This window comes from Thermothelomyces thermophilus, chromosome 6, assembly GCF_000226095.1.
Source record: "Thermothelomyces thermophilus ATCC 42464 chromosome 6, complete sequence".
Taxonomy (NCBI): domain Eukaryota; kingdom Fungi; phylum Ascomycota; class Sordariomycetes; order Sordariales; family Chaetomiaceae; genus Thermothelomyces; species Thermothelomyces thermophilus.
In genome coordinates, this window is record NC_016477.1 from 441,787 (window position 1) to 466,271 (window position 24,485).

General features: G+C 56.9%; 9 protein-coding genes across 9 annotated transcripts; 3 read left to right on the forward strand and 6 right to left on the reverse strand.

Moving 5' to 3' along the window:
* Positions 1-1,613: 1,613 nt before the first annotated feature.
* On the reverse strand, positions 1,614-4,871 carry MYCTH_2309854 (uncharacterized protein). The gene is made up of 5 exons (XM_003665754.1): positions 4,799-4,871; positions 4,713-4,729; positions 4,561-4,643; positions 2,624-4,503; positions 1,614-2,553 (listed from the first exon to the last, which is right to left on the reverse strand). The coding sequence occupies exons 1-5, from the start codon at positions 4,832-4,834 to the stop codon at positions 2,365-2,367; spliced, it is 2,205 nt and encodes a 734-aa protein (XP_003665802.1). The 5' UTR covers positions 4,835-4,871; the 3' UTR covers positions 1,614-2,364.
* A 1,249-nt stretch (positions 4,872-6,120) lies between these two features.
* MYCTH_2309859 (uncharacterized protein) lies at positions 6,121-7,267 on the reverse strand. Its single transcript, XM_003665755.1, has one exon. The coding sequence runs from the start codon at positions 7,164-7,166 to the stop codon at positions 6,138-6,140; it is 1,029 nt and encodes a 342-aa protein (XP_003665803.1). The 5' UTR covers positions 7,167-7,267; the 3' UTR covers positions 6,121-6,137.
* Positions 7,268-8,517: 1,250 nt separating this feature from the next.
* MYCTH_2316157 (uncharacterized protein) lies at positions 8,518-9,922 on the forward strand. The gene is made up of 2 exons (XM_003665756.1): positions 8,518-9,204; positions 9,270-9,922. The coding sequence occupies exons 1-2, from the start codon at positions 8,765-8,767 to the stop codon at positions 9,652-9,654; spliced, it is 825 nt and encodes a 274-aa protein (XP_003665804.1). The 5' UTR covers positions 8,518-8,764; the 3' UTR covers positions 9,655-9,922.
* Positions 9,923-11,003: 1,081 nt separating this feature from the next.
* On the reverse strand, positions 11,004-11,692 carry MYCTH_2316158 (uncharacterized protein; the record flags this gene model as incomplete). The annotated part of the gene is made up of 1 exon (XM_003665757.1): positions 11,004-11,692. A coding segment is annotated over exon 1 (262 nt), but the record flags the coding sequence as incomplete, so codon positions are not given.
* Positions 11,693-12,879: 1,187 nt separating this feature from the next.
* On the reverse strand, positions 12,880-15,203 carry MYCTH_2309867 (uncharacterized protein). Its single transcript, XM_003665758.1, has 4 exons — positions 14,873-15,203; positions 14,584-14,662; positions 13,888-14,082; positions 12,880-13,804 (listed from the first exon to the last, which is right to left on the reverse strand). The coding sequence occupies exons 1-4, from the start codon at positions 15,049-15,051 to the stop codon at positions 13,082-13,084; spliced, it is 1,176 nt and encodes a 391-aa protein (XP_003665806.1). The 5' UTR covers positions 15,052-15,203; the 3' UTR covers positions 12,880-13,081.
* Positions 15,204-15,765: 562 nt separating this feature from the next.
* MYCTH_2309871 (uncharacterized protein) lies at positions 15,766-17,272 on the forward strand. Its single transcript, XM_003665759.1, has 4 exons — positions 15,766-16,153; positions 16,210-16,402; positions 16,455-16,611; positions 16,664-17,272. The coding sequence occupies exons 1-4, from the start codon at positions 15,899-15,901 to the stop codon at positions 17,019-17,021; spliced, it is 963 nt and encodes a 320-aa protein (XP_003665807.1). The 5' UTR covers positions 15,766-15,898; the 3' UTR covers positions 17,022-17,272.
* MYCTH_2309873 (uncharacterized protein) lies at positions 17,273-18,897 on the forward strand. The gene is made up of 2 exons (XM_003665760.1): positions 17,273-17,581; positions 17,719-18,897. The coding sequence occupies exons 1-2, from the start codon at positions 17,523-17,525 to the stop codon at positions 18,761-18,763; spliced, it is 1,104 nt and encodes a 367-aa protein (XP_003665808.1). The 5' UTR covers positions 17,273-17,522; the 3' UTR covers positions 18,764-18,897.
* Positions 18,898-19,908, reverse strand: MYCTH_2309874 (uncharacterized protein). The gene has a single exon (XM_003665761.1). It carries the CDS (start codon positions 19,718-19,720, stop codon positions 19,031-19,033), a length of 690 nt encoding a protein of 229 aa, XP_003665809.1. The 5' UTR covers positions 19,721-19,908; the 3' UTR covers positions 18,898-19,030.
* Positions 19,909-20,993: 1,085 nt separating this feature from the next.
* On the reverse strand, positions 20,994-23,162 carry MYCTH_2145069 (uncharacterized protein). Its single transcript, XM_003665762.1, has 4 exons — positions 22,347-23,162; positions 22,097-22,211; positions 21,767-22,042; positions 20,994-21,689 (listed from the first exon to the last, which is right to left on the reverse strand). Exons 1-4 carry the CDS (start codon positions 22,356-22,358, stop codon positions 21,451-21,453), a joined length of 642 nt encoding a protein of 213 aa, XP_003665810.1. The 5' UTR covers positions 22,359-23,162; the 3' UTR covers positions 20,994-21,450.
* Positions 23,163-24,485: the final 1,323 nt, after the last annotated feature.

Sequence of the window (24,485 nt, forward strand, 5' to 3'; positions counted from 1 at the left end):
TTTGTCGCTCCGTCGCCAAGCAGGCTGTTCTAGCACCGAGTCCTCTTTCCGCTCTGTTCCCCAACATCTTTTTGGTTCCAGAGCCGCAGGAAGGGGGAAAGAGGTGGGGGTGTGGGGAAACGAGGATGTGAGATTTCCATTTCCATCAGGACGTCACGAAACCTACATAGTACACAGTAATTTCATGTCGGGATCTGGACAATGCGGGCTTACATACTGGGCTTAATGTCACCGCAGCACTTGGTCTGCTGGGGGCATTCTGCCCTGATGAGGGACCAGAACAAGGAGTGTAACATTTCAGGATGCGTGTCTTGCTCAACCATTCATAAGTTACCACCTTCACTCATGGTGTGATCATTACACTACACGAGACATACGACACAGGGCCTGCAAAGGCGCCAGGGGATTCCCCGGGAGTGGTGGTCCTGCTGGGCAGCTCGGAGAGCTCGAGTTCAGTAGTTATTTACGTGTGTGTATGTGCGCAGTATGTATGTATGTACATACGTACATACATACATTACATACAGTATGCTGTGGTCGTCTGTAGTGTATGAGCCGCCGACAGCCCGGAAACATCAACATGATCGACGCCCGCTTGAACTCACAGACCGCCGGTTCAGGGGTCTGAGGCCTGGGTTTGGTCCAGCCACGAGTCCCAGACGAGCCCCTGCCCGTTGCTGGAGGGTACGGTAAATGCAAATACAGTACCGTAATCAGCAACACCACGTTGCAAAACCCCGGACTTGGGACCTGCCAAATTAGAAGTGCGCGTCTCGGAAGACTTGGACGAACTGAGAAACTCAGAACGGAGCGTCTCAAGTGACTCCGAAAGCCATGCCTGATGGTGGCATGTACAATAAGACCGCAGTGCATCCCAGTCTCACCAAAAAGAAACAAAACATCCCCAAAACGGACTGTCGGCAAATTGTTCACAAGGGGGGTTGTTACCAGAAAGGGACGGGGTGGCCTGTGACGGAGTCCGGTTGGACGCCACTCGAAACACCAGTCTGCCCTAACGGAACGAGGCGGGCAAGAGCACCGATCGCGAACCGTCAGAAAGAGGAAAACTACGCAATACCTTGAGTGGTCCAGGCATTCAAAAGGACTCGATATAACTACTAATATGATCTGGAGCGTCTGAACGGATTCCGGATCGTTATGTGTTGTGCATATCTACATACATACGCCTTTCGTGCGCTGCAAAATAGGTTACCTACAGATCCTTGCATTGGGATGCGCGCTTCTCGTCGCCCCTCAGGCTCGAAAACAAGGCATCCGCCGTGTTGAAGAGAGGATAATGAGGGGAAGGAATATTCCGGCTCTCTTTCATAGAGATGAAGCTTTGCAGCCTTGCAACGCCGACCCCATTAATGGCTTCTTCCCCCTCTATTCAACTCGGTGCCCGCCGGCAGCTAATACTGCGGCAGCATGATGTCGCAAGCTGAACTGCAGTTCGCCATCTCACTCAAGGGCCAAGGAGCGAATGTGAAAACAGCTCGGCGACCAATAGGAATGCAATCAATCAGTCTCAACAGGACGACTAAAGCCGGCTCTCAACTTCTTCTCAAGCTGCTCAACCGGCCGCCAACATGCAGTAGCCTATCATGAGGATCGAAAGCCACGGTAATTGAGTAATAATGGCTCGCGGCGGGTCATCTTGGCGTGCTATCTCGATGCTTTCTTTCCTGAACTGTCTGTGCTGTCCTGAACCTGTCAAACTTGTAAGATCCCCTCAGAAGCAAAAGAAACCGTTGGTCCTTGGTCTATTCGCATGAACAGGCTGGGCTACACTCTTTAATTCTTTTCCCTCGATTCGGATCCCAGTATACGTAAAGGGACAGCCTTCACGCTCCCTTCAGTTGAACAGAAGAAGTCGGTCCTCATCCGGATTGTATAAACTCCATCCTCGTAACCCACCCTCCACATATCCCCCCTCGTATTAGCTTATATCATACTGAAGCTAAGAAGGCGACAATGAAATAAGAGCTGCTGCCCTCCCCTGCTGTTTCCTGTTTCAAGTGGGGAAAAAAAGTCCTGGGAACCAGAGCAGCCGGTCACTTCATTGGTGTTGTCGTTGTGTTGGTTGTACTCATACATAACTCGTCGTTTGCTCGCCCCAAAACCTTGCCCCCGATCAATCGCACCGATCAGCAAGACTCCCGACCAAACCAACCCGGCTGCCGAACCGAGTGCAATCCGCCGCCTTGAACCTCTCACAACCCTTTTCGCCCCGCCCCGCTGGTATGTTATGTAAGTAAAGAAATGAAGTCGCCTCTGTCGAGAGGGGCCGGCAGGGTAAGCAAGGCACGGCGGGGCAAACTAAGGATTCTGCAGATCCCTGCCGGATGAACCAGGCTATTTCTTTTAAGCCAGGTACCCGATATCGTCATCGTCAAGACGCTCGAGATACTCCTTATCGAGGAGGATCTCGATGCACTTCTTAATATCGCTAACCTTGGGCACAAAGCGGGCGCGAATCTGGTTGATGGTCTCGCTGACGAGCTGCTGGTGCTTCATGCGCTTGCGCGCCTTCATGATGCGCACGATGGCCGACTGAGAGCCTGTCAATAACTACACCGAACGGCAAGAGGTATGGAGAGAGCACCAGGGGAAGAGTTCTTACCTGCAAAAGTAGCTTGCGATCTTCCTCGATCGTCTTGTTGGTCTCGGCCTCCTCCTGCTTGGTTTCCGACTTCATACCCACGTTCAGGTTGACGCGGAGCTTCTTGCTCTTGAAGTCGTAGTTGAGCGCGAACGTTGCTCCCGGGCCTACCTTGGTAGCGCCCTCGAGATTGAGAACTTTGGCTTTCAACAGGATGCCGAGCGAGGGGTCGAGCGCGTCATTGTTAAGCTGCGTTGCCGAGGCAATCTCTTCATATGTGTTCTTATCCTTCTCGTTGAACAGGAGCAGGATGGCCATCTGGTAACACGATACTTGGAACGTGTAGGGCATCTTGGGGTTCTTGACGTAGTTTGCCTTGACCTCGCCCTTGCAAAGCTGCCATAGCCACGTGAGCTTGCGGCCCTCGTGCTTGTTCTTGTAGAAGCGGCTAAACCGCTCGCAGTCCGCCGCCACCTCCTCAGGCGGGTTGAAGTTGGTCCCGGGGGCAGTGAGCGGCCAGAAGCCGGTGCCCAGGATCGAGTACGACGAGTCGAGACCCTTGGTGCCCAGTGTCTGGACGTGCTCCCTGAACCCAGCGTTGAGATCCTTGGAGATCTGCATGTCTTGGAACATGCGCTGGAGCTTGTTGGTGTACTCGAAACCGCAAGCCTCCTTGAGCTTGCTGATCATGCTCGTCTCGGCGTCGTCGGACGAGGAGTTGCTGTGGACCAGGCGGCGAGCCAGCATGCGAGAGTAGAACTTCTGGAACACGTCCTTGTCCTCGATGTACTTGAACACCGTCATGATCTGGACGAGGGTGTTCTCCAGCTCGGCATCCTCCACCCCGGTGTTGCTCTTGCGGAGCAGCACGTCGGTATACTTGGCGAGCAGTTCGGGCGATTTGTTCGATCCGGACTTGCACACTTCGTTGCGATTGACAAACTCCCTGCAGGCGTTGTCGAGCGACCGAGTGAATTCGGGCTCATCCTTGAACGCGCGCTTAACGAGTCCCTGATATTGCGTGTGGATTTCGAGCAGAGCGTCGACGTAGACCTTGGGCTCCAGCTTGTCGGCGTCCGAAGCAACCTTTGCAACAGCCTCCAGTCCGGCGTTCCGGACATGGGTCTCGAACTTGGTCCTGAGAGGGTCCAGGCCGTCGGGAATGCGCGACAGGAGGTTGTACATACGCGCCATGTCCTCTTCCCGGTCGTTGTCCAGCAGAACCTGGAACTCGTCACGCAAGATGGCCGAATGGTCGGCAATCAATACTTGGTTGCACGCCTTTTTGAGGGGAATTGCGATTTCCGGGTGCAGGTAGAGCTTCACCCGTTCCTCTTCCTCGTTTAGGCGGGCCTCGGCCTTCTTCATGTACTCCACCACGCTGTTCTCGGCCACGAACTGGTTGCTCTCGTTCTGGTAGAAGACCTTGGTAGCCTCGAGAAAGGGGCGCTCGAAGTGGTAGCGGTAGACGTCGAGTGTCGTCTTGGAAGAATTGCCGTCATCCAAGCCCAGCGACACGAACGAGCTGACCACCTGCTTGATCTGATTATGCTCGATGGTCTCGCCGTTGCGCTGCTTCTCGACGAGCTTGAGGACGGCTGCCATGACCTTCTCCGAGATCTTGGCGAACAGCACGTCGCGCCATTGCACTAGATGCAAGGTGTAGACGTCGTAGACAGTCTTTTTCCCCTCGTCAATCTCGCGCTTGACCCAGTGGCGGTTGAGGTAGCTGAACATATTATCAATGTACTTGGCAGCGGTGGTATAGCGTTGCCATTCCCTGGTATAAAACGCCAGCAGTGCCTCGTCTGTGTGGGTCCTCGACTCTTCCACTAGTGTTAGAAGGTGTTCGGAGAGATACTCCGTTAGCTTCTTGTAGAGATCCTCGCCGAGAAGATGAGCTGCGGGAGCATGTCAGCGCTTGTCAACGCAAATGGAAAGAGCAGGTTGGAACAGACCGCCTCGCTGAGAAGAGCCAATAACGTGACTCTGAAGGGGGAAGCTGACGGCTTTTTGGGATGTGCAAAAGTTGTGGACGGCTCTGTGGATCGTTAGTTCGTTAGTCATCGGCGGCCGGTCGCGAGCGCGGTTCGGGTAAGGTCCGACTAACGTATAGATGCCCATGTACTGCAAGGCGCGGGGTCAGCATGATTCCGTGAAAACAGGGCATCGCGGACCCAAACAGAATGCGCATACCGCCTTCAAGTCCATGCCCTCCCGCAACTTCGTCATGACCCTGGTGACGTTCTGTTGGAGATAACCCCATCTACCACCTTGTCAGCGCTTTCCCCTTCCGCGTCGGCTCAGGCGGGAGCGGTTTCGCACGTTGTGTCGATGTCATCTTTGACGGGCGCCGCGGGCATTCCCGAGAACCCGGCGGAAGGCATCTTCTATGCGGCGCGATCGTTATCGCACGTGGGCGACCGTGACTGGGAATTCAGCTCGTTCGGATGAGGATCTGAGAGACGGTTGAGTTTACTGGAAGGGCTAATCAGGTCAGTGTTCCGGCCAGCTAGATTACGTGTGTTGTGATGTTGGGTTCTAGCACCGCCGTAGTAGCCTAGTAGTCTAGAACTCCAGCCAGGTTATAAGGTCTGATGAAGAGAAAGCTTACTCGAGGGTGTCGCGAGAGCAAACAAGCCTTCGGGTTTCTTCCCAACGAGGAAGATGTCGGGAACGAGAGTGGCGGAGAAGGCCCGAAGGGCTGCAAGGCTGACGATCGGAGCCTTTTACTCAGCAGCAGGAACGGGCAAGAAGGCCTGGATGCTGCGGAAGAGGGCTTTCGATGCTAAGGGTGAGCTGGTTGTCAAAACAGTCTCGGGTCTAGGAGAGGGCGGGAAATATGGTGGAAGGTTGTAAGTAAGGTACGTGTAGGTAAAAGCAGGTAGGTAGGTACCTAGTCCGGCTGTCCAAGGCAACTTCCAGTCGTGGATCTCACTGCCCACCCGCTGTTTGATTTCCAGAGTGGGGTTCATGGTCCCAGGCAGGGAGACCCACCCTAAGGTTGGGGCCTGATTTCGCTTGGCCGTACGGAGTACCCAGGTTGCCCAGACACGACTTGTCAGTTTAGCGCTAAGCGCCAACAAGCGCCGTAGACCGCGCTTGCGCCTGGCGCCGACACACCGAGGCTACTTACCCCTCCTTAATGCTGAGGGTGGCCGCAAATTTTCGAGCTTGAACAAAGGCGAACTATCTTTCCCTGGATATATTTAGGGATATACTAGATAATAGATCGGTCGACATATACATATGTACACACGGGCAGCTACCCAGGAAATCTTGTGTAATAATTATACATGCTGCGAGTGCGGCGCCATGCACAGCGGAAGAATGGTCCCGTGGACACGAAGGGGGGATCCCGTCGGAGAAGTATGGGGGTTTCGAAAAAAAGAAAGAAAGGAAGGAAGGAAGGAAACAAGGGAATACGCAATGACAAGTCCCAAGCAGCCAACGCCAATAACCCAACCGATTAACCCATCCATCAACCCAGTAACCTCCTGAGCTGCCCACCTAGGTCCCATTATACATGCACCCATCACTTGTCATCGTCCCCGACGCCCAGCTTCTGCACTAGGCGGAAGACACTCACGGACAGGGTGAAGCTCCAGGCGATCAGGCTAATCACCTGGAACGCGGCCAGAGCCTGGCTGTACTGCCTCGTCTCGCGGTCTCCCGCGTTATGGTAGACCAGAGCCTCGAAGGCCAGAGCGGTGCTCGCGGATTTGAAGATGATGAAGAACAAGTCCATCAGGACGAGGCCAATCTTCTGGTTGGCTGGGCGCAACCCCAGAGGCTTGCCCGTGTACTCGTCCCAGGTCATGTAGCCGATGTAGGGGATGGCGACCGAGTCGACCACGATGGCCACGATGGCCTGCGTCAGCTCCGACGAGCGGTCGTGGTCGGTCCTGTGTTCGATTTCGAATATCCTGGCCGAAATGGCCAGCGCCACGATGGAGGTGAGGAGGACGGTGAGGCGGAAGGCGAGGGGGACAAGCGGGTGTCGCAGTATGATGCGCCATAACCGCTTGTAGAGCACCCGTGTCCGTGTCGGCTTGCCGCCAGTGGTGGCGGTCGCATGGTGGATCTCGACGGGGTTGTTGAACTCGGGCTGCATCTTATGGAGCGTCTCGGGATCGACAATCTCGGCCTCCTCGTTCGACAGGCGACCATATCGCGAAGACTGAACGTAACCGCGCCAGGGCGAGTCCGCGGTGGCCCGGCTGTAGCGCGGCACAATGACGGGTTCCGCCGTGCGCAGGTGGTCCCATTTCCTGCCCCTCTCGGTGCCGTCTCCGCGTCTGAGGAAGTTGCGCAGCCTTACCCTCGACGTCGTTGCCCCTTGCAGCCCCAAGACGGTCGGGTTTTCGTACACAAATCCGTCCCTCGACACCCTTCTATGCGCTTGGCTCGGCACATGATTGTGATGGGCGGGGAGAGCCCGCGGAGGAGGTGAGCTCAGCGCGCGAATCTGGTCCTCGGACGGGGTGCCGTATCGGGTTTCGTACGAGTCGATCCACGCTGGCAAGCCCACTGTTAGTATCCTGTCCCTACCAGGGCTGCACATTTGGTGGGAGAGGGTAGTTCCGCACGTGGAAGAGTTCGCAAGGCGCCCCGGCTGGCCGAGGTAGCGGAGCGCGCAGCAGTGCTATGGGATCTCGTTGACGGGCGTGGCTCGGAATGATGTGAGCTCGACGGCGTCTGGTCCGGCGTCGCCATCTCGGAAGGCTCGCAAACAGCCGGCGCGCCCGGGCGTGGCGATTTCCGCGCTTAAACAGCGGTCCTTCGGCGCATCAAGAGCCTAGTGGGAGCGGGCGCGTTGCAGGCAGCGCAGATCGTAGATGTCGGGGGTAGAGCAAGACAAAAAGCCAAAGCCGGATGTGCCGCTGCATCGTGCGGTGGTCGCTGCCGTTCTGTATTTTTGTACAAAGGCAACCGCCCGACTCCGCCGCGTCGGGTGTCCGAATTGACCTCCTCAGACCCAGCACACATGCACCAGACGCAGTAGTACAAGTCTAGTTAGACAAGTGTGTACGTGGTGGTCGGGGCTGTGTTGGCCTTGAGTGGGAGGTCGCTTTCTGAGCCATCAGCCAAGACTTGGCCCTCCCGGCGGCTTCGAGTGTGACTGGCCAGATCTTCAGTTGAGTGGTAATTTGGTAATTACACTAGCTGCACCGACCAATGCCCCGCCCCTGTTGAGTGCCTTAGTTTTGAGCAGCGCCAGAGCTATGACGACAGAACTGCAACCTCTACATCGAATCCGTCTATCGATAACATTTCCAGGGATGTGTCTCGGACAGAGTGAGCCTGGCAAAGGCAGGAGCCCCAGATCACGTTGACCTGGATTTTTTTGTTTGTTAAAGTACGAGATAAACTCAAGAGAAAGCACGTCCGTCGAGCAGCATGGTACTTGTGAACTAACAATTGAGACAACAAACTGCGTATGGACGTACAAAATATGGACTACACAGTTCAATCGACTCAAGACTGGGAGCCGTCAACACACATTGTGTCTTTATTCGATTCGAGAATGGTGTGCTTGTTGACTTATCAGAGAGGCGCAAGCCATTTGAGCGAGGTGCTGTCAAGGTTAGTCTGACCCATCGATAACATGTTGGTTGGACTGGCTTGCATTTAGTATAGGGACGTGGTGTACGGGTGACATCCGGAGTAACTATTCTATTGCCTTTACGAGGTGTGTTGAGCGACGACCCCAGGCTTTTCTGAAAGGGATAGCGTATGTTCCGTTCATTGTGGATCCGTAAAACGGAGGCAGAACGGGCCGACCAGAGGCAGCAATCTACCTTGATTCTTTACAGCCAATGAGAACGCACGCTTTGAAACTACTTGCGTCACTGCCTTGGTCGCAGCTAGTCCTTGTGTGCAAGCACCACCGGTCTGATTACTGCCCATCAGACGGCTCGCTCAACTCCCAAAATACATGATGAACCGACGCGATCTCTGTTTCTGCATCTAGGCACCGCGGGATTCCTCTCTCTTTTTCCCCCCCCCTCCCCTTCCTTCACTCGCCTCGCGCCCACTGTTTGGGCAGCTCTGCCGACAAGACAAGCACGCCTTCTGAGAAGTGTTTTTTGGACCGAGTTTTTGTTTTTGTCGCAGTAGCCCCCCTCCCCGAGAGGCAGCCGAGGCCTCCCGCGACTCGACATGATGCGCCTCTACCTGCTGCCCATCTCGACAAGGCGCACCCTCCTGTACTGCCAGCGACTGAACGCGCCGGCGTCGGAAAAGCAGACATGGTCGGACTGGATCCAGGCCAAGGCCGCGCGCACATGGTCCGGCTGGGAGAAGAAGGAGAACGGCTGGCAGAAGTCGGTCGCCAACTACGGCAACCAGGTGCTACGCCGCATTCCCTACGAGGAATGGGGTTTGAAATTGGTTCCCCCGCTATCCCAGCGCCGGAAGCAGGTTGAGCTGAAGGGCACTGAAAAGGTCGAGGTTATCTACCCCAAAAGCCTGCTGGTCATGGACCAGGTACCTACTATCCTGTACCGCCTGGCGACCGAGAGGGAGGCACTTCACAAGAGGCGGTTGTTCTGGTGTTTCGTCGGCATGCCCCTGACGGCCCCGATTGCGATCCTTCCACTGTAGGTTCAGGTTCACCAGTGCTGCATGCTACGGACATTGCTGACAGTCTTTTGTCTTGTTGAAGCATTCCCAACCTTCCGTTCTTTTACCTAGTCTATCGCGCCTGGTCGCATTGGCGGGCTCTGGCGGGCGGGAGGCACCTCCAGTTTCTCGTCAAGAACAACCTTCTCGTCGCGACGCCATCTCCCGTCGTCGACGAGGTGTATGCCCAGCAGAAGCAGCCGCTCCCGTCTACCCCCGAGCCAACAACGGGCTCCAACGAGAAACTCGTCGGCAACCCCGGTCCCGCGTCGTCAACTGGCGCACAAGACCGGAATGGCGAAACCATGTTGCTGTCGCAGGCCAATGGGAAGAAGATGACGCAGGCGCTCGACTTGCCCCAGCTCGAGGCCGAATTGGAACGGGCTATATGGCAGGTTGAAACGGCCATCAATAAAAAGCAGCGCTGAAGTTGCTGCCAAGGATTCGGAGCAGGAGAAGACGAGTGCAAACGAGAAGGAATCGCAATGAAACGACGCCGAACGAAATGTATGTTAACGTGTAAGATCTGGCTGTCGCCAGGAGAGCAAGAGACGGTTGGCTTTGGAGTTTGTTGGCTCGGATATCCCGCTGCGGCCTCACTCACGAAGAGACCACCTCCTCACGAACGGGCGGTTCAAAAGAGGTTTTCAAGTCCACTCAAGCTTCTCGACCCGAATCACAAACAGACGTGGTCACATCTGGATTCCCGACCCAGCGTGAACCGCAATTCGAGAGCTGACTGCTATGCCGAGCCTCCTCACAGCCCGGTCATCGAACGCACACCATGCCGGGCCCGCAACCGAAAGAGGCCTCCCGGCCCCGCCTTCACTCCATCGGTCCTCACGAACGACTACTCTGTACGGCTCGTACGAAATCCGGTTGTGAGGCCACGGACCAACGCCAAGCCCAACAACACCGCCACCATAAGCATAACGCGCCGCAACCTGGAAGCGCGACCATCACGACCGGCACCGGCACCATAACCATTCCCTTCCCCGAAGCGGCGCCTCCCCGCCCGCTGCTTGACGGCAGTATGCAGCGGCAGCAACGGCCGCTCAAACCCCAGCGATAACACCCGGGGTGACGTAGCCAAGCGGAAGGGACAGGTCCCGCTGTCCCCGCTGCTGCCGCCACCACCAGCACCACCACCAGCACTATCACTGCCGCCGCCGCCGACGCCGCCGACGCCGCCGACGCTGCCGCCACGACCGGCGGGCAGGCTGAATTTATCACCGCACCCACCGTCACCAGCCGTTGAAACGTCCCGATATCGTTCGAAGCTAGAAGTACTGCCCCGCTCTGCACCAGCACCGGCGCCGGCGCCGGCGCCAGTGCGCTGGTTCTTGACCAGCAGCAACAGGCCGATATCAGCTTGATCTACGTTCTCTTCCTCGTTCTTGTTCGCGTTCTTGTTCGCGTTCTCACTACCGGCTCCCGGAACCGAAAGGTCTGACTCTTCGTCTGCCGGGAGGGCGGACATGGCCAGGGCGGCGACGGCGCTTGTCGTCCAGTTTCCGCCGGCGGGGCCCGACCTGGTGGCCGTTATCATGGTCGAGGTTGAGGCCGCGGCGTTGCTTGTGGTCGTAGCCGTGGCTGTGGACTTCATCGAGGTGGTTGAGGGGCATGTGAAGGAATGTTCGCTACTAGACTGCTGCTGCTGCTGCTGCTGCTGCTGGCAGTGATGGTGATGGTGGTGGTGGTGGTGGTGGTGGTGGTGGTGGTGGTGGTGGAGTTCTGGCCCGGTCTCGAAGTGGACGGACCGTTGGGGCTCCGGTGGCGCTTGGTGACGACGGGCTTGCAGCGCTCCGGTCAGCTGCCAGGCCGCGGCTGCTTTCTGGCGGAGCAGGCGCTGGGTCGGGCTCTCGTTCGCCAGCGCGGCGTATCTCTGCGCGATTCGCGAAGAGGTGTTGCAGCGAACGACCTTGAGCGGTCGTCTTGATGTCCCGTTGGGCCATTGGGGCCGCTGCTGCCCCTGGTGGTCGCGATCGCCATTGAGATAGGTGTTGGGATTGAGGGGAGAAGGGGTCAGAGGGCGGTAGCGGCGTTGATCTTGGGTTGTCTGGAACGGCATGGCGAGCCGAGTTCACATCTCTTGTCTGTGTATCTGGGGATCAATGCTTGGGAACAGCCTTGAGGTGGTGGGCTACCGCGGAATATGTCTTCCCACCCGGTTCCTGGGTCGCTAGCTTTTAGCCTCGTGGAGTTGTAGCCGACGATGTGCGGACGGGGAGGCAAGGGGGAGACGTTGGCTCCGTAAAAGTGAAACGGGCGCTATGATCTCCACGCCGCCGAGAGGAATGTGTCCGTGTAACAACAGCACGCGACAACAGAAGTGGATTGGTGGGCAGCGGTTTCGATCTGACCGTGTCATGCCACTGGTGTTCATGTTCCTAACAAGGCGAGCACCCGGTGTTTCGTTGTTCTGGGGTGTCAGGCGAAGTTTATAGACTACCCCCATCTCACAGGAACGGTGCCCGCCACCATATTCACCGTTCGCACTTGTAACCTTCGAATTGGTCCCGGGCCGCCGCAAATGGCCAACCCGGCAAGTCTCCGGTCATCTTCGGACGGCACGGATAGTTGCACAATCGCCTTGTGTCATGGTTCTTTGTACGTCGGAACTCGCGTTCCTCAGCCCCCTCTCGCCACACCAACACACACAAAGACAAATAGGTAAATGCGCAACACCATCATCCCTTGGCCCCCTGATAATCGTGGATTCTTGGCCAAAATGCCCCCCCCCCCAGCGTCTGTGGTAGTGTGGTTATTCATCCCAGAGCTCGGGTCTCGGCAGACCGACAGCACCAACAAGCTTGTCCCGGTGGTTTGGGACAAATGGATGTGGCGCATGAATAAGGGTTGCAGCAGGACGGATCCCCAGCATGTGGGAAGCCGCTGCGAGTGATCGCCTTAGCGAGGACAACCCTTGCTGGTGATTAGTGGATGGATGGCCTCTGCTGCTCAACACCCAAAACCCCTTGTATGTATTGTACATACATATATACAGTATATACCGCGACTCACAGGAGATCAATCATGTGTGGTGGTAACATCAAAGTGTCGGTAAAGGCATGGCTTTGCCAAAGAGTCACAGCGCCGGACAGAGTGCTTCGAAACTGGATTACAGCGCTTTCGTAGGGTAACGGCTGATGAACCAATGCGTGACTCGAGCAGAGGGCGATGCAAGTCAGCTGCGGAACAACCCCCTTCGCCAACAGATGGGGTCGAAGAGTGCTAGCCCGCGTCCTCTTGGAAATCACGGTTGGGCTGTCGAAACGACAGACCTTCACAACGTTCGCAGCACCAAGCAACCCGACTTTTGACATTACGGCTAGAAGCCCTACCATAGGTGAACAATGCGATTTTTTTTGTTTTCCCGTCCCTTTATCCCGCGAATTGATCAAGTCCCGTTGATCTGCATATGACCGCCGTACTCCAACAACTCCACCCATCCATCTTATAGACCAGCCGCCCGGTTCGGTCCATCGAAAGGCTAACAGGCGCAAGTAGGATCTGCACTGTTGTCTCCATCCTTAACGCGGGTCACCTTGGCAAAAGTGCCAATATCTCCCGGTACAAGGTCGTGCGGCTTGCACGCGAAGACGGCCCAAAGCGCAGAGGAGGTTCCTGAGAAGCCATCGGTCCATAAATTCGATGGCACATCGCACCGGTATGAAAAACAAGTATGAAAACGGAGAGAAGGCGCCGCTAGCTCGAGGCAAGCCATTGGTGTCGCCACATCAAGAACAAGTCCCAGCAACAGCGGCACCGCCGTAGTGATAGAGAAAGTGCTGCTTCAACAAGGCGGCGATGGCCAGCGAATGGAGTAGCCTCCATCGCAAAGTGGCCGGCCCCTCACTTTTCATCCGAGTTAGCCGATGTTGCGGCTTGGGAAGTCGACGCCTGCTCCTCCGTTTTGTTTGCGGCGCTGTCATCGAGTTTGGCCTTTTTGGCACGGCCATTCTCGTGTAGTTCAAGGGCTTCTTTGGCCTCCTTGAGTTCAACCTCGAGCTCGTCCAGACGCCGCTTCAGCATATTCTCCCTCCGGTGGCTCTCCTCAAGCTCCTTCTGCAGCTGGGCGTGCGCCTCGTTGATGGCGTTGAGCTGATTGCGCAGCTGCTCGTCGGCTTCAGACTTGGTCTTCTCCTGGGCCTGCCGATTCGCTTCTTCCTGCTCGAGCTGCTGGATTCTGCCACGGTACAATTCTTGAATTACTTCGAGTTCGCTGACGCGCGTTTTCAAGCTTGCGTTGGTAGCGAGGAGTTGCTCGTGTGTCTGTGGCATGTCGAGGCGGTCGCCGTTCAGCGGGGAGGGAGCGCGGCCATCCGGCCCGCCAAAGCCAGACAGCTGTTGGGCCTGGAATTGGTCTTCGAGATTTTGGTACATCGGCGCCATGTGAGATGCGTACAGATTTGGCGTACCAGTGCGAGAGATGGGAGAATGTGTATCGTCCAAGACACCATTGGCGGGTTTTTGTGAAGCCCTGCGAACACCGGCCGCACCGTTGACTGCGCCGAGATCTGCACCGTTCAAATCGCCCGTCTGAGCAAGGTGTTGTTGCTGTTGTTGTTGTTGCTGCTGCTGCTGTTGCGCCTGTATTTTCGACTCGTGTGTTAGACTTGGCGGGACACAAGAAACAGAAGGAGTGTTCACGACCGCACCTTTTTTTGTTTCGCAAGGTCTGGTCGCATCGTTTTGACGCGGTTTCGGCTCTTGATCACATCAGTTTTCAGGGAAATAGGTCGCGGCCGGCCGTGCAGCTTCAGGAAGAGACCGCAGGCGTTGCAGAGCACTGCGCCTGTCTCGTCGCGTCGCCATAGCGGGGTCGTGTGCGTTTCGCAGTTCTGGCAGGTAGGCTGTGAGGTTGCACGGTCGTGGTTAGCCATCGTCGCCATTTTCTCGAGGTACAATCCGTCGCAGAGGCGGCAAGTCGACGATGTAAGTGTCGCGCAAGAGATTAGATGAGAGATAAGGGACGATAAATGGGGATGGCGGAACAGATAATGATGGGCCGGGCCGCGATGATAAGGATGATGATAAGGAAATTTTTGACCAGGCGAGGAAGTGGGGCTGCCTTGATAACGGTCACGGCTTGTGATGCAAGGATCGATCATGGCACCAGCAGCTCAGGCGCCCCCCCCCCCCCCCCCCACCTATCCCCATTGTTCTGCCAGCGCCAACGACCAATGGGCAAGCAGTGACGAGCAGTGACGAGCAGTGGCTTCGTCATCAATCGCCTCACCCAAACATCTGCCGGTGCTGGCAAATCGGGAGCCCGGGTGTGGAGCTTTTCGGCAACTTGAGAAGAGGATATGAAGAAGTGACTGTAGGGCAACTATAAAGGTCCTGATACTTACAAGATTCCCCCCAGGCGCGGGAGCTGTGCTCGCAGGAGACGTGCCAGCTGGATACATAGCGGGCGCGATTGCGACAGGTCTAAGGCTTTGTTTAGCGCGGAACGAAGACTCGAAAATGTGCTGGAGAACGAGAGAGGGCAGAAGGGGCTACAAAAGGGTCGATATCTCAACTGTAGCCGATCCTAGGAGTCCAATCGGACAAGCACGGCCGGCCCAGGTAGGCCATTGCGACCGATTGACTGTTTCGCTTGCCTCTCTCGCCAGCTCGCACATCACTTTGGGTACCAACCTTGGTTGTGGATTGTCTGTCGCCGAATCCCCGGTGGAAAGCGTCTGCGGCTGAGGGTTGGACAGAGCGGGTGCGAGATTCTGGGGCGCTGAAGCCTGAGTCGATACCGAGCTGGGTCTCGAGATGGGATCGGCTTCGAGCGCCGTCGAGATCGCCATCGCCTGCGCGTCGTCCTCCATCTTTGAATCCTCCGCAGCCTCCGCAACGAAGTCGTTGTGCGGCGGCAACGGCGCGTCGGCCTCGGGAAGAACTTCTATATTTTGTATCGGAGCCAGTTTGGCGGCGCGACGCGGGAAATCGGCACGACGCGGGAATTGATCAAGAAAGAGCAGGTAGTGCGTAGACGACACGGTCGGTAGATGTTCCGCGATGGGCCTGGGATGACCAGAGAAACGCGGCAGACAGCGAAATGGTTGCGCACAATGTATCGGTGATCCTGGGGCCTGATGAAAGCAGCGATGATGCGCCGAGTCAAACGCGACAATGATAATCACCCGATGGGCGAAGCGAAGGGGTCGGAACGAGCGCGAAGATATATCAACGGGTCGATGGGTTCGGTTACGCAGCCTAAAAATGAAACAAATGGCACGCGTCCTTATAGCGCCGTCTGTGTATAAAAGATGGAGTGGTGATGAGAGGGATAGAGAAGAAGAAGCTAGTTATGAACTCGAGGTTTGCTAATGAAATGCCGAAGCAAGTTTGAGCGTGCAGGGCGATGAAGTCGAACAGTACGTACACGAACAAACCCAGGAGCTGTGAACGACTGGGGCGCAGGTCCTTCGTCGCCCCAGGTCCTATTCTCATTGGCCAGGATTCCACTATCCCCCACTCTGAACAAGGGTCGTGAGTGCTCCAAAAATTTCCAGAAGCATTGCACTTTGCGGTTTACCATGCAGCAGCATTTGAAGAGTTGCACTACGGACACAGTCCGCCTACTGACCACCAGCAATCACCTGGCAATACGGAGTACAAAAAGTTCAACAACACCCAACACACTAGCCACATACCCACTGTCAACCATACAAGATGCCGTCGACACACAAGAAAGATAAGCCGTGGGACACGGACGACATCGACAAGTGGAAGATCGAGCCTTTCACCAAGGAACAGTCTTCCGGTCCTTTCCTCGAAGAGTCTTCGTTCATGACCCTCTTTCCGAAGTACCGCGAGCGCTACCTCAAGGACGCATGGCCACTCGTCACCAAAGCTCTCGAGAAGCACGGCATTGCGGCAACGCTAGACCTCGTTGAGGGTTCTATGACGGTCAAGACGACAAGAAAGGTATCTGACAGCTGCTTCCGGCACATGTACATTCGGGATGTTGACGAGATGAGTAGACATATGACCCCGCGGCAATCCTCAATGCGCGAGACTTGATCAAACTCCTGGCGCGATCCGTACCGGCGCCCCAGGCTATCAAGATTCTGGAGGACGGGATGGCTTGCGACATCATCAAGATCCGAAACTTGGTGAGGAACAAGGAACGGTTTGTCAAGAGGCGGCAGCGGATATTGGGGCAGAACGGCACAAGTAAGCAAGCCGAGCCCCGCCCCCAGCCAATTGGTGGCTAACAAGCAAATAGCGTTGAAAGCGTTGGAGCTGCTCACGCAGACCTATATCCTCGTCCACGGAAACACCGTTTCGGTCATGGGGCCGTACAAGGGTTTGAAGGAGGTTAGGAGGGTGGTTGAGGACACGATGCGGAACATCCACCCGATTTACATGATTAAAGAGCTAATGTAAGTGCGACCGCTTGACCTCGAACCAGGACAAGCTACGAACACTCGACAGGATCAAGCGCGAACTGGCCAAAGACCCAGCGCTAGCGCACGAAGACTGGAGCCGATACCTGCCCAACTTCAAGAAACGCACGCTCTCGAAGCGGCGGAAACCGTACAAGATCACGGACAAGAGCAAAAAGCCGTACACTCCGTTCCCGCCGGCGCCCGAGAAGAGCAAGGTGGATATGCAGATCGAGACGGGCGAGTATTTCCTGAGCAAGGAGGCCAAGCAGAGAGCGGCGGAGGCGGAGCGGGCCGAGAAGGCCAAGCAAAAGAAGGAGGAGAAGAAGCGGGAGCGGGAGCGCGAGTATGTGCCGCCGGAGGAGGACACGACGAAATCGAAGAAGAGGAAGACGACGCACGACTGAAAGGGCGTGGATTTTGGTGGAACTAGACGTGCATATGGTGGAGGAGGAGCAAGTCAAATTGGTCTTATCGGTCCTTGAATCTCATGATACACAAGGCAGGCGAAGATTTGACCAGACGCAAGGGCGAATTGCCATAGATGGTTGTGTGGCCTTAGCGGCAGAGATGCCGCTCCGGAGATGAGCCGGGACGCCGGGCAGGTCCGAGTTGCAGCGGTGGATTATTAATGGGTCTGCCGGCTCGGCTCTCCATGGGGCCGAGGCAACACGTCATGGGAGCATCCGCTGGTGCGGGGAGGCGGGGGCGAGCTTGTTGTCCGGCGCAACGGCACTGACCGTAAAACGCGGCACCAAGATCTGAACAGAATTAGGCGGAGTGTGAGAAGCTGGGTAGCGGTCACCAAGTACTACTGAAATTGTACGACACATACGCTCCAATTACACCAATTACACAACACTACAATTTTACGCAGCAGCCGACTGCCAATTCAACCTAAACCAAAGATGCCATACTCGCTCACAGTGAAAAAGATTGAGGGGAAGCCCGGAGAGGTGTACTACCCGTGAGCACCCCCCCCCCCCCCCCTCCCCCTCCTTCCCTTAACCGCATCCTTAATTAAGGTCTGACTTACTCGTAATTCTACCACCTCCCGACTAACTTCTTATTCTATTTCCCCCCAACCCCCCCCCCCTTCTCCAGCCTCCAATTAAACACGGTCCCGATCCCGACGCCGGGCCCCAACCAGGTCCTCGTTAAACTCGCCGCGGCGGCTCTCAACCACCGCGACCTCTTCATCCGGCAGCACCTCTACCCGGGCATCTCGTTCACGAACCCGCTCCTCGCCGACGGGTACGGCACCGTCACGGCCGTGGGCGCCTCGTGCTCCGCCGCGGCGCAAGGCCTCCTCAACAAGCCGGTCCTCCTGCTCCCCCACCGCGGCTGGGCGTCGGACCCGGACGGGCCCGAGAACCTCGGCCGGGACTTTGTCATCATCGGCGCGTCCCGCGGCACCGACGCCGGCACGGCCCAGGAGTACATCGTCGTCGGCGAGGACGACGTCGTCCCCGCGCCCGAGCACCTGACCGCGGCCGAGGGCGCCGCGCTGCCGCTCGTCGGCCTGACGGGCTGGCGGGCGCTGGTCAGCAAGAGCGGCGGCAACGCGGAGCCCGGGAGGAACATCCTGGTGACGGGCATCGGGGGCGGCGTGGCGCTGCAGGTGCTGCAGTTCGCCGTCGCCCGGGGCTGCAGCGTGTGGGTGACGTCCGGAGACAAGCGCAAGATCGAGCGGGCGGTGGAGGAGCTGGGCGCCAAGGGCGGGGTGTGCTACAAGGACGCCGACTGGGAGAAGCAGCTGGGCGGCCTGCTGCCCCGGGAGCGGCCCTACCTGGACGCCGTGATCGACGGGGCCGGCGGGGACATCGTGGGCAGGACGGTCAAGCTGCTCAAGCCGGGCGGCGTGATTGTGAGCTACGGGATGACGGTCGGGCCCAAGATGGACTGGCTGATGCAGGCGACGCTCAAGCACATCGATCTGAAGGGCTCGACGATGGGGTCGACGAGGGAGTTCAAGGAGATGGTGGACTTTGTGAAGGCGCACAAGATCCGGCCGGTGGTCAGCAGGGTGGTCAAGGGGCTGGATAACCTGGAGGGCATCGACAGCCTGTTCGAGGACATGAAGGCGGGGAGGCAGTTCGGCAAGTTGGTGATTCAAATTAGCGAAGACGATTCGTCGTCCAAGCTGTGACCGTTGAAAGGAGTTGCTGATGACGGCTAGAGATAGAGATAGTCGTTGTTATTTTTTTTGCCCTTCCATCTATATAGCATAGCTTGAGCCTGTTGTCGTTTCATGACTCTGCCAAGTATAGTGCGCACTCTCATCATGCCCGAGCCCACCTCAGCTTCCAGTCTCTTACCCCTTCCCCTTGCCTGCCGCTCAGAGTTGCGACGGCAACAGACCTGGTTCTTGAGCCTTCCGGAACCGCGTGAGTTCGCCGGCTCTTCTCGCTCTTCTCTACTGCCCATCTCCCATCACCGCCAGCTCCCTCTGCGTCGGCCGCCTGATGCCCTCAAAGTGGCCGATCCCGCCCCGTAACGAGCCGCCGTCGTTCCAAACCCAGACCCTCACGATCCCCTCCCCGACCTCCCCGGTCTCCACGTCCGGAGTGTTCATCATGACCGGCCACCCCTCCAGGCCCAGCTCCTCGTCCCGGTCGGTCACCCACCCCATCTGACACCTCTGCCCGCCGCCCAGGAACCGCCGCCCCCACTCGGCAAAGACGGCCGCCAGCTGGTCGGCCGTGAACCAGCTCAGGTTCGCCATCCCCGCCCCCGCGTTCTCCCCCTGCACGACCGCCCCGCGAAAGACGGCCCGCAGCTCCTCCAGGGTGGGGACCCGCACCGCCGACCCCGCCTCGCCGCCGGGATCGGAGCCGGGGCCGGAGGCGCAGCGTGCGCCCAGCTGATGCCGCATGGACAGGATGAGCGCGTGGAAGCCGCACTCGAGGTCGGTACCCGGCGTGGGCAGGCGCACGTATTGCCCCTCCGGGAAGGCCTCCCAGAAACGGTGGCGGGCGCGGAAGTAGGCGGCGTAGCGAGGGAGTGCAGAGCGCGGGTCTGGCAGGATGTCAACCGCGCGCGATACGGGGAGGGGTCTCGTTCCGTGCTCGTCCTCGCTGGTAGGGGGGGCCTGCGTGGCGGGCATGATCCCTCCTCGGTTCACTGATGATGATCTCGACGGAAAGACAGTGAGTGAGTGGGGGGTGTCGACGATATAGTGGAATGAGCAAAACGATGGTTGGTTCGGTTTCTTGTTTCAAAAAGCCGCTAGGTGAAACGAAACATTGGCTCTTTGTCTTTTCTCTCTTCTCGCTGGACCGCTGTTTATCAGCCACCGCCCCGCTGTCCGGCCCGGCCATCGATCCGGCAGAGGTGGGGTCCCGGCCGGCGGGCCAACAGATCTTACCGGGGAAGTTTCAGGTGGGAATGACGGGACAGTGGCCCAAGCCGGATCTGCAGCTCGGAGCAAAAGCCGGGTCTGTCTTAGGATGCGGAATACACACTTGCGAACGCTTATTCGTTTAGAATTGCCCGTCATACCTACATACTGTGTATGTAGAACGAGACCGGAATGTTTCATGCTGCGTCATCAACCACAGCGCGGCGGCGATCCTCCCGCCTCAGCTGACGGCGCGCCGCAGGGCCACCGAGGGCCTTGGGCCTTGGTGCCCGAGGATACGAAATGCACGGCACTCAGCGTCCAGCCTCAGTAGAGCGGATCCCTAGGGACCCGTGCAACCTACCGTCTTGGCTGTGCGATGCAGTTCCTGCAAAAGAGTACGAGTTGCGGACCATGGCCTCTATCCCGTGCATCCATGCCGGTCAATGGCGGCGGATTTGGGCATAATCCTTCCTTTTGGAGGGTGATGCTTCGTATTGCTGACCTCTTCTGCGTACTCCGTAGAAGCCGGTACTCAGGTGCTCCTGTTACACAAAGATGGTGTGGCTGCTACCTTGTGTAACCTGGCAGACGGGCAAATATTTCTTTCTGGAAAATTAAACAAATCCGCGAAACAATGGAACGTAGTAGAGTTCGGTAAGATTGATGCAGCCTCGTCTGCGCTGCTATTTCTAGGGTGGAAGTCTTTGCAGGCGCCACAGTGTGTGATTTCAGGTTGCACAGGCGAGAGTGAAGAAAAAAAAAAAAAAAAAAAGGCGGCCTCGGGAAAAATGTTGAGAGGTTGGTAGAAGAGCTTGGCCCTGTAGAGGTGAGACCTAGAACGTAGCTGCGACCGAGCACATTTGCGCCGCTATCCAAACAAGAAAGGGCGGCCCAGGAGGTGACCACCCCATCACACTACCTACCGAGTACATACATCATTGCTTGACACCTGTGAACCTAGGTACCTTAATGGAGGTTGTCACTGGAGCACCACACGGTTTGTACATACACGACCCAGACGGAGAGCGGAGCATTTAGCATGAGAATCAAGAAAAATTACAAGTTTTGAGAGAGCAACCATAGCGAACCCGTGTTTAGTTCAACAACTCCCAAAGAGAAGAAGCGAATGCGGGTGAGGAAGAAAAAAAAAAGGTGGGTAGCCGTGACTGCCCGCCCGCATCGCGTAGATGGCGAACCCCCTGCCGTCTCCGAGAGCCAAGCCAGAATCAAAAGCCTGCCCGAGACGTACCGAGAACACCAGGCAGCCGTCAGGCCCGCCAGGCCCCCGAGTAGCAACTCAACTCCCAACCAATGCAAAATAGGCGTTCCTCACTTCGTGTGCGCGTAGAAGGGGCCTAGTCCCTGCCCCGGGGGCCCGCAACGAGCCTCCCGCCACTCGACCATGTACACACCGCCGTTACCATACACCCAAGGGCCCCGTTGTGTCATTCGTGATGAATTTTGTAAGAGACAGCCTTCCCACGGCGCGGCTTTCACATTATTACGCACTTGCAGCAGCCAGACGGTGCGTCCTCGTCGGCAATGTCCATCTTGCCCATGCCAGCGCCGTTGTGCGAGAGACCGCCTCCAGGGGTCGGCCCGCCCTGCATTTCGCGGTTGAACCTCCTGATCGCCCGGACGACCTCGAAGAAGGCCTGCTCGACGTTGGTGTTGGTCTTGGCCGATGTCTCAAGGAACATGCAGTTGAACTCGTTCGCGAGCGCCTTGCCCTCTACGAGCAAATGCCTCGTTAGCACGGCAAATCACCAACCTTGCGTATTTCTCGCCGGGACCCGTTAGCGAACGTACCTTCGACCGAGACTTTACGCTCGCTTGCCAAGTCGAGCTTGTTACCGACGACGACCATAGGGAACACATCCTTGTCCTTGACGCGCAGAATCTGCTGTTGGAAGGTCCTTATCTCCTCAAAGCTCTCACGCGACGTGATCGAGTAAACGAGCAGAAAACCCTCGCCAGTGCGCATGTACTGCTCCCGCATCGCTGAGTACTCCTCCTGGCCGGCGGTATCCAACACATCAAGCAGCGCCACCTCGTCGTCAATAATGCATTGCTTGCGGTACGAGTCTACCACCAGTTAGCATCACCTCGCCACATCACAGCAGGACGGTTATTGCGCACCCTCGATGGTCGGGTCATACTCGTCGACGAAATGCGACTGGATCAGCTGGATTGTGAGACACGACTTGCCGACACCACCGCCACCGACCACCACCAGCTTGTACTCTCTCGTGAACTAAAAGCGTTTGGACATGAACTGTCAGCCAATCAATCCTGATAGTGGCATCAAAAGGCGGCGCACGACCGCGAACACGAAACCGAGCGATAAGGTCTAGTCAATTGGCCGGGGAGAAGTCAAAACAGAACATACCTTGGATGCCATTTTGGGCTGTGGATTATGGAATGGATTGAAAAGAAAAAAAAAAATCGAAGACGACTTCCAACCACGGCTACTCTATCAGCAGTAGTCGTTGAAGCTCAAGCTCTGCTAGGGACGAGAGCCGTTCTCTTCCTTAGGACGACGAATAATTCGCTGACTCGGCAACCGCGCACGGGATGTCTCCGGGTGACTGTTGTTGGCCGAACGGGTCAAAGGGGGATCCTAGGACCGACGTTCCTCGAGAGGGAAAGACTGTCGTCTGTTGCGCGACTGGAGTGACGACGCGACCGAACACACACCCCCTTTGGATTCTGTGGGGATCGGCAATTCGAATTTCTCTAGAAGCGCCAGGGGGGGGAAGGGCGGTTTTTTGCTTCTGGCGAAACTGATTCGCACTGGGCTTCTACTTGGTGAGTATCGGGCGAGCGTCGAGCGGTGGTGATCCCTCGACAGATCAATGGCCCTGGTGTTGCAAGAAAAGAACACCGCACAGAGAGAAAGGGGGGAAAGAAGCGACCACCTCGAAAGGTCGGGGGTTCTGCTGTGATTCGGCTGGGAAGAGCTGCAGCAGCGCTGGCAGGGAAGGTTAAGTTCGGAGACACGGGCGCGCAAGAGACGGAAAGCAGGCAAAGGCTTTGGGGGTGGAAAGGGGTCCGTGTGCCTTCCGGGGGGTAGGTGTGGGTCAGGCTCGCCGGTTTTGTGATTGGCAAATGGGGACGGCGCTAGACGGTGGGGATAAAAGGTACCCTGTGCGGACCGCCCCATCAGCTCGCCTTGTCCAGGTTTGGAGCGGCAAGTCGGTTCTTGCGCTCTCGCACTATGGCAGACTCGGACCGAACAAAATCTCGACCACCAGTCTCTACATAGTAGACCGACTTGATATTTCTCAGCTTCGCGTCAAGACGGTGCGAAATCACATGACTTGGCTCTATAGTCAGGTCATGACCAGAAGAGCTCGACCTTCTTTACAAGCACATCCCGGTGAACGGTGGACCTAAGTTTCGAGGAAAGACGCCGTGTCAACCCCACATTCACGTCACCAACCGCGTGGTCCAGGCTGCCCCTGGACCGCTACTAGTTTTCGATATGAAAGGAGCAAAGCACTGCCTTTGGCGGTCCAAAACGTTGCACATGGAGCAGGATTTGGAGGCACAAGTCACGGACATCAAAGGACAAATACCATTCCATATGTGAGACCAATTCGAGCGGGTTGGCCTTACCAAGTGATCGAGATCTAGTGCTTTCTAGGCAGGCTAGGCACGGAATGCGGAGCGGTCCCGGCCCCGCCTTGCTGCAGGATGCGAGAACGGCTGCCCGCATGGTAAGATCCAGAGGACGCGGCCAAGTCGTAAAAAAAGGTCTCTGCTGCTGGATGCGGCATGTATCGTCGACACAAAAGGTCTCTGCAGCCTCAACGCGCCGCGGTGGGTAGGGCTGACAACAGCTTGGAGGACGCCTGGTGGTCCTGATATTAGTAGGCTCCCCCACCAGTTGAATTACTATACCATACGGATTATACTTTGCTCGGTCGAAGACCCCTTAATAGGGTAGCTGTGCCATTCTAAAAGATGACATCTGTCACCTGATGATGACTCCCGGCCTGAACATCCGATGAAGATAATTATCAAGTAAGATGGTGGCTTCCAGGAGAACGGTGCCGCACTGCGGCCGGGGAACAAGCTCATATTTGGCCGCAATCCAGTGTATACTAACTACCACCTTTTTCATTCAAATCACAGCGGGACATCCTCCTCCTCGAGCGAGTTTTGTGGCGAGACGGTACATTGAGACCATGCATACTCACCATATCAGACGCCGCCGTGTGCCCGCATACCATCATCCTCTATGAACGCTAATCGGCGAACACCTCGAATCCAAGTGACCAATCACTTTGCATACTCTCGCAGGTTCCAGTACGACCAGCTCAGGGCCCTTCCCCGCCGCCGCAACCGCGTTCCAGCCGAGACTCGCGACCCCTGGTGAAGGTTCCAAATATCTGGGAATCACCGCTTCCTGGAACCTCGGCATGAAAGGCTTCTTGCAAGTATACCTACTGTATATGGCAGACGCGGGCGACCAAGTGCTTATCATTGACAAACGTAACCGTACACACTTACATAGTACAACCCA

Excerpts from the sequence above, each read along its gene's own strand:
- MYCTH_2309854 (XM_003665754.1), bottom strand. The coding sequence starts at position 4,834 with ATGACGAAGTTGCGGGAGGGCATGGACTTGAAGGCG. Across the intron at positions 4,504-4,560 it reads TGGCTCTTCTCAGCGAGGCG|CTCATCTTCTCGGCGAGGAT; the intron begins GTCTGTTCCAAC and ends ATGCTCCCGCAG. Across the intron at positions 2,554-2,623 it reads ATCGCAAGCTACTTTTGCAG|TCGGCCATCGTGCGCATCAT; the intron begins GTAAGAACTCTT and ends ACAGGCTCTCAG.
- MYCTH_2309859 (XM_003665755.1), bottom strand. The coding sequence starts at position 7,166 with ATGTGCAGCCCTGGTAGGGACAGGATACTAACAGTGGGCTTGCCAGCG.
- MYCTH_2316157 (XM_003665756.1), top strand. The coding sequence starts at position 8,765 with ATGATGCGCCTCTACCTGCTGCCCATCTCGACAAGGCGCACCCTCCTG. Across the intron at positions 9,205-9,269 it reads CCGATTGCGATCCTTCCACT|CATTCCCAACCTTCCGTTCT; the intron begins GTAGGTTCAGGT and ends GTCTTGTTGAAG.
- MYCTH_2309867 (XM_003665758.1), bottom strand. The coding sequence starts at position 15,051 with ATGGAGGACGACGCGCAGGCGATGGCGATCTCGACGGCGCTCGAAGCC. Across the intron at positions 14,083-14,583 it reads CCGCGCCTGGGGGGAATCTT|CCTACCTGCCAGAACTGCGA; the intron begins GTAAGTATCAGG and ends GCAACCTCACAG. Across the intron at positions 13,805-13,887 it reads ACCTTGCGAAACAAAAAAAG|CAGCAACAACAACAACAGCA; the intron begins GTGCGGTCGTGA and ends CAACAGCAGCAG.
- MYCTH_2309871 (XM_003665759.1), top strand. The coding sequence starts at position 15,899 with ATGCCGTCGACACACAAGAAAGATAAGCCGTGGGACACGGACGACATC. Across the intron at positions 16,154-16,209 it reads CGGTCAAGACGACAAGAAAG|ACATATGACCCCGCGGCAAT; the intron begins GTATCTGACAGC and ends CGAGATGAGTAG. Across the intron at positions 16,612-16,663 it reads TACATGATTAAAGAGCTAAT|GATCAAGCGCGAACTGGCCA; the intron begins GTAAGTGCGACC and ends AACACTCGACAG.
- MYCTH_2309873 (XM_003665760.1), top strand. The coding sequence starts at position 17,523 with ATGCCATACTCGCTCACAGTGAAAAAGATTGAGGGGAAGCCCGGAGAG. Across the intron at positions 17,582-17,718 it reads CCCGGAGAGGTGTACTACCC|CCTCCAATTAAACACGGTCC; the intron begins GTGAGCACCCCC and ends CCCCTTCTCCAG.
- MYCTH_2309874 (XM_003665761.1), bottom strand. The coding sequence starts at position 19,720 with ATGCCCGCCACGCAGGCCCCCCCTACCAGCGAGGACGAGCACGGAACG.
- MYCTH_2145069 (XM_003665762.1), bottom strand. Across the intron at positions 22,043-22,096 it reads GTATGACCCGACCATCGAGG|ACTCGTACCGCAAGCAATGC; the intron begins GTGCGCAATAAC and ends AACTGGTGGTAG. Across the intron at positions 21,690-21,766 it reads GCGTAAAGTCTCGGTCGAAG|AGGGCAAGGCGCTCGCGAAC; the intron begins GTACGTTCGCTA and ends ATTTGCTCGTAG.